The 6,251-nt window shown below is 41.5% G+C and overlaps 2 protein-coding genes across 3 annotated transcripts; one reads left to right on the top strand and one right to left on the bottom strand.

Annotated features, from left to right (window-relative positions):
* Positions 1–247: 247 nt before the first annotated feature.
* On the bottom strand, positions 248–1,270 carry LOC143526144 (trace amine-associated receptor 6-like). The gene has a single exon (XM_077020795.1). It carries the CDS (start codon positions 1,268–1,270, stop codon positions 248–250), a length of 1,023 nt encoding a protein of 340 aa, XP_076876910.1.
* A 1,385-nt stretch (positions 1,271–2,655) lies between these two features.
* LOC143524885 (uncharacterized) lies at positions 2,656–5,366 on the top strand. 2 transcript variants are annotated; one of them, XR_013133498.1, is made up of 4 exons: positions 2,656–3,347; positions 3,451–3,719; positions 4,478–4,875; positions 5,071–5,366. XR_013133498.1 is itself a non-coding variant. In XM_077018297.1 (3 exons), the coding sequence occupies exons 1-3, from the start codon at positions 3,024–3,026 to the stop codon at positions 4,584–4,586; spliced, it is 702 nt and encodes a 233-aa protein (XP_076874412.1). In that variant the 5' UTR covers positions 2,656–3,023; the 3' UTR covers positions 4,587–4,969. The 2 variants fall into 2 exon arrangements, 1 of the variants encoding a protein (XP_076874412.1); XM_077018297.1 differs by lacking the exon at positions 5,071–5,366 and having other exon boundaries at positions 4,478–4,969.
* The last annotated feature ends 885 nt before the right edge of the window (positions 5,367–6,251 follow it).

The following is a 6,251-nucleotide window of genomic DNA, read 5'->3' as shown; positions in this document are numbered from 1 at the left end:
TGAACTATGAGAACCTTGTGTTCTGTAACACTGGTACCTTACAAATAACAAAGGAAACTTCACACTCATAATTTTATGTAATGAATACCTACTATGTTTAGTAGGTAGACAATATGTAGGACTATTTATCATCTGAGTATCCAACAGAAAGTGACAGAAAGAAGGAATTTGAAAAAAAAACCATTACATTCTCTGAGAGCATGCAGACATGTTAATCTCTCGTTTGCCAGGTTAATAAAGTTTGAAATTAAAAATGCTCTTGGAACAACCTGAGGCTTGATGATGAGGAGTCGAATATTCTACACGTAAGAATACACTTAGCTGATGCTCTAAACCATGGATAAAATATAGCATATATTATGGGGTTCACAGCAGAATTAATATATAGTAGCCAGCCAAACACAGTCCACAACAGTGTTACAGAGGACAAGGTTTCAGATGACAGAGAACTTAAAAAATAAGGTATCCAGCAACCAAGATAAAAACATACAACAATACCAAGTGTTTTTGCTGCTTTAGTTTGAGAGGTTATTGAAACTTTGACTGTGTGTCCCTGTGAGTGACCATTTGTCATAGATTTCACAGCTATAGCTTGACGTCTTGCCACAATAAAAATGAGTGCATACAAGATCATTATAATAGAGCAAGGGCATAGAAATGAAATCACTATGTCAACAATCACCCAGGAATATTTTGTGACTGTGAAACACTCTCCATAGCAACTTATGGATATCTGAGACTGAAGGAGATGATCATTAAAGTACAAAACAATGATAACATAAAATAAACAAAAAGACCAGCCTAAAATTATAATCAGTGATGTTTTACAAACTGTTATTTTAGTGGAATAAAGCAAAGGGTCGTTAACAGCAATGTACCGATCAACTGCAATGCAAGTCATACTACAGAGAGAGGCTGATGGTGACACTGCAAGAATCAGTGGAATAACAGCACATGCTATTTTACCAAGATACCAACAGCTGTCTCTTAGTTGCATTATATTCACAGGCATAACAACTAGTCCCACGAGAAGATCAGCCACAGCCAGAGAGAGGATGAGCAGGTTGGTTGGAGTGTGGAGCTGCTTGAAGTGAGAGATGGAGATGATCACCAGCAGGTTAAAAAGCACAGTACAAAAAGAAAAAAATGATAGTAAAGTGAATAAGAATATATTCCCAGGGCCCGTGCGAACTTCCTTTCTGCATGATAAGTTATTGTCAGGAAAGCAGTACTGAACTGTCAGGTCTTGTGACAGTTCTGTGATATTCATCTTAAGTAGAGGCAGATCTACCAGTTGGATTTAAGCACCTCCAGTTATTCAGCTGAATTGTCAGATTTGCCTGTGCACAGTTTCTCTTTATATTAAAGCATGAATCCTCCCACTGACATGACATAAGAATGGCTAGTTTGTGTGCCAAATCACTTACTTGACATTGTCATTACACTAGTGGCCACTGGGGGTGAGTGAGAATTTCAAAGTGAAATAATGTTTGCACCATATCAGAGACCAAGAGAAGTAGCTGTATTTGTATTCAGGGAAGAGTTAACACTGGAGCTCCTGAGATTTCAAGGTTCTGAGGACATCACCCCTCCTTCTCCTGCCCAATTAGCAGGACCATACATATGTTAATTTCAGAGCAAGACAGGAGCAGAAAGACAGGCAGGAGCTCTGTGGCAGGAGCTCTGTGGTGCACCAGGTCTAGTCTGTGTGCAGTCTGTGTGCACCAGGTCTAGTTTGTAGTCTAAAATAAATAAATAAAGTTTAGCCCTGTTTCGGCGTTATGTGTGAAGCGCTACATATTGACATAAGTATTATTTAGAGCGGTGAACCATTATCATTAGCGTGGTATTGGCGTTATGTATGAAGCAAGCGTCTCAGATTTTCTTGTGTATGCACTTCAATAGCGCCACACATTTACATGGCTGAACCAACCATTATCACGGGTCCATATTGTTCCCGTGAAACACATTATCATTAGCGTGGTATTGGTGTTATGTATGAAGCAAGCGTCCCAGATTTTCTTGTGTATGCACTTCAATAGCGCCACACATTTACATGGCTGAACCAACCATTATCACGGGTCCATATTGTTCCCGTGAAACACATTATCATTAGCGTGGTATTGGCGTTATGTATGAAGCAAGCGTCCCAGATTTTCTTGTGTATGCACTTCAATAGCAGCAACAAAGTAATAAAGGTATAGTAAAGTAATATTTATTTTTACATTTACTTATTTTTACTCATACAGCATAGTAACATAATATTTTTTTGCAGTGTTTATGCTTGTGTTTGATATTTCGTTTGTGTAAATAAGATATTTAGTTCGTGTAAATAACTTGGCGTCATTTATTTATTTTTACTCATACAGCATAGTAATATAATATTTTTTGCAGTGTTTATGCTTGTGTTTGACTGATATTTCGTTTGTGTAAATAAGATATTTCGTTCGTGTAAATAACTTGGCGTCATTTATTTATTTTTACTCATACAGCATAGTAATATAATATTTTTTGTGTTTTCTTGTGTTTGACTGATATTTCGTTCGTGTAAATAAGATATTTCGTTTGTGTAAATAAGTTAGCGTCATTTATTTATTTTTACTCATACAGCATAGTAATATAATATTTTTTGCAGTGTTTATGCTTGTGTTTGACTGATATTTCGTTTGTGTAAATAAGATATTTCGTTTGTGTAAATAACTTAGCGTCATTTATTTATTTTTACTCATACAGCATAGTAATATAATATTTTTTGCAGTGTTTATGCTTGTGTTTGACTGATATTCACGGATTGCCGTGAACCATTATCACGGGTCCAATCACCTTTTATTGTTCCCGTGTATGCAGGGGATTAGCCCGGTTTCGGTTTCGGCGTTATGTGTGAAGCGCCACCTATTATAATAAAGTATAATTAGTATGCGCTGTTGTGGGTGTGTTCTTCAGAGTCATGATAAAAGCTGAAACCCAAAGGCAGGCGACTTACATTTTCCCTACTATCCTGTGTGGAGACGACGCAAAACACCATGGCAAGACAGAGGACGTTCACCGGTCAAGAAGTTGCGGCTTTGCTGACCAACGAGGACTGCTGTGAGTCCGATGCGGGAGAAGGACCCTCCTGTTTTTTGACCAGCGATTCATCCGATGAAGAAAGAAGCAGTACATCGGATGAGGTACAACAGAGCCCTCCAAGGAAGAGACGGACACAGGCTGACACCACACCTGCACCAACCGTACGGCCAAAAGATGGAACTGTTTGGGAGAAGGTTGGCATCGCACGCTCTCGTGTCAGCAGCTGTTCGCCTAATTCAACATTTGTTGAGCCGTCCGGGCCTACAGAGCATGCAAAGGTATAGTAACTTCATATTTCTTTCCAGTGTTTCTGCTTGTGTTTGAATGATATTTAGTACGTGTAATTTACCTTGCGTCATTTGTTTACTTTTACTAATACAGCGTAGGATCACAAGCAGACTGCAGAGTTTTCTGTGTTTGCTCGACATGGAGATGCTGCGAATCATCACAGACTGCACTGTCCATGAAGCCCGCAGAACAGACAGCAGCTGGAGTTTGTCGGTCAGCGAGTTTATGGCATTCGTAGCAATCCTATTTCTACGAGCAGTCCTCTGTCCAGTTGGAGCGATGTCGGACTGTTGGTCGGCAATGTTCGCTGTGCCTTCGATCCAGGAGACAATGGCACGGGACCGCTACCAAGAAATCATGCGGTACTTGCGCTTTGATAATAAGGACACCCGTGCGGAGCGTGCAAAGAGCGACAGATTTGCTGCGATTTCGGACATCTGGCAGCGATTTGTGAACAACTGCATTTTGTGCTATACCCCAGGCAAGGAACTGACAGTCGACAAGCAGCTGTTTCCGACCAAGGTTCGCTGTCCGTTCACCCAGTACATTGCCTCAAAGCCGGACAAGTTTGGAATAAAGTTTTGGGTTGCTTCTGAGTTGAACACAAAGTACATGTGCAACGCCATTCCATACCTTGGAAAGGACCCCGATCGTCCCAAGGGGGAAAGAGTGTCCGAGAATGTGGTGATGAAGCTTATGAAGCCATACCTGGGCAAGGGCAGAACTGTAGCCACAGACAATTTTTTCACATCTCTTTCCCTGGCTAAGAAGCTGCTGGAATGCAACACGACTCTGCTTGGGACAATGAACAAGATTCGCCGAGAAGTTCCTTTGGAAGCCAAAAACGCCAAGGGACGTGAGAAGTTGTGAACGGAGGTGTACAGATCCGATGATGCGCTTCTGACGGTGTATGCCTCCAAGCCCAACAAAACAGTTTGCGTTCTGAGCACTATGCACACGCACGTGGAGATTGCAGACGACCGCAAAAAGAAGCCAAACACTGTGACGGACTACAACCGGACGAAGGTATGCATGTGTTGGCATTGATAAATCAATTTATCATACATGAATGAATTTATTCAAAATATAACATGTACTTCTTTGTATTTGTTCTTTGCAGTGCGCCGTTGACATCATGGACCAGAAGGCGCGTGCATACACAGTGCGCGCAGGAACACGCCGGTGGCCCGTTGCAGTGTTTTATAACATACTTGACCTGGCAGCGATGAACGCACATGTTTTGTACACGGCATGTACGGGGTCCACAGAGAGTAGGAGAGTTTTTATGTGTACTCTTGCTGAGGAACTCCGTCTTCGTTTCCTACAGGAAAAGGAGTTGAAGAGAACGCCACGTCCTTCGCCTGCTCCTGGAAAGAAGACTACGTGTCAGGTGCAGACAAACTGCAACCGGAACCACAGCATAACCCCGTGCGCTGCATGCGGCAAGTACACCTGTCGCAAGTGTAGGGCAGAGTGTCCCTGGCTGTGTGGCAACTGTGTACCTAAAACTACATGAAGGTACGTCGATAAGTATATTTATATATATATGAATGAATGAATGTTTCAATTTATATAGCGCCTTATCTAAATACCCAAGGCGCTTTACAATTGTTAACACAGCTACGTTACAGACAACCAATCACACACACATATATATACACACACACTATTATTTGAACATAACCAAAAATCTCTTCTCTTTCCGTTCCACAGTCGCACATCATGAAACCCGGTGTCACGGTCTGCCCCGCATCTCCTGCCATTTCATGTCTGTTTCCGTGTTAGTCCTCTGTTTATTTCTCGTCGTGGTTGCTGGTTATTTTTCTCATGGTTGCTGGAATTGGATTCCCGTTCTGTTATGACCCATGCCTGTGATATTTTCACAGAATCAATTTATACATGAATGAATTCGTTCTAAATATAACGTACTTCTGTGCGTGCATACACAGTGCGCGCAGGAACACGCCGGTGGCCCGTTGACCTTGGCAGCGATGAACGATGAACCTGCCGCAAATGTAAGAAAGAGGGTCCCTGGCTGGTACACATGAATAAATTCGTTCAAAATATAACATGTACTTTGTTCTTGGCAGTGCGCCGTTGACAGACATCATGAAGGTGCGTGCATACACAGTTCGCGCAGGAACACGCCGGTGGCCCGTTGCATGCGGTGAGTACACCCTGGCTGTGTAGCAACTGTTGGCTACAACTACATGAAGGTACGTTGATAAGTAGGCCTACATACGTAACACCACATATGTTACGTATTTTTGTCTTCTGAAAGATTTTATTCAAAATGTAAGGTGTACCTTGAATTGTTCTCCACAGCATCAACGCGTGTGTTGCATGCGGCAAGTGCATCTGGCGAGTACACCCTCAACTTCAAGACACCCTCAACTTTCTTGACATTCCACTTCAAGAAACCTGGAATAGACATCCATGTTTGATCAAAATAAAGTTGTTTTACAGCACATGAATTTGTTCTTCCTGTCTTTTCCTCTCCTTTTCCAGTCTGCTGTTTAGATCACAACATTTATCAGCCATATATATAATTGCGCCATATAATTTCTTAGCTTTTCAAACGCGAATTCAAACGCGGAAACAGAAAGTGTAACAAATATTATATAGTGTAGTAAATATACAAAGAGCTTCAAACAATATACAAAGAGGTTCAAACAATTTTATTTGCTTTTATTGTTTGACGGGACTCATTTGAGAAACTGTCGTCTCTACGTGCGCTTGAATTGTATCTTTTGAAACACGAGTCTACAAAATTTCCGCTGTTTGTTGTAGGATCGGTAACATATACAGTCTGCTTGTTTGTAACCAAGTTTTTCGTGAAGTATCACGTTTGGTGCTTTGTATGAGCTTGGAGGTGAGCCGCTTGTGCTTTGGCA

This window comes from Brachyhypopomus gauderio, chromosome 10 (genome assembly GCF_052324685.1).
Source record: "Brachyhypopomus gauderio isolate BG-103 chromosome 10, BGAUD_0.2, whole genome shotgun sequence".
NCBI classification, from domain to species: domain Eukaryota; kingdom Metazoa; phylum Chordata; class Actinopteri; order Gymnotiformes; family Hypopomidae; genus Brachyhypopomus; species Brachyhypopomus gauderio.
This window is presented reverse-complemented; position numbering and strand designations above follow the sequence as displayed.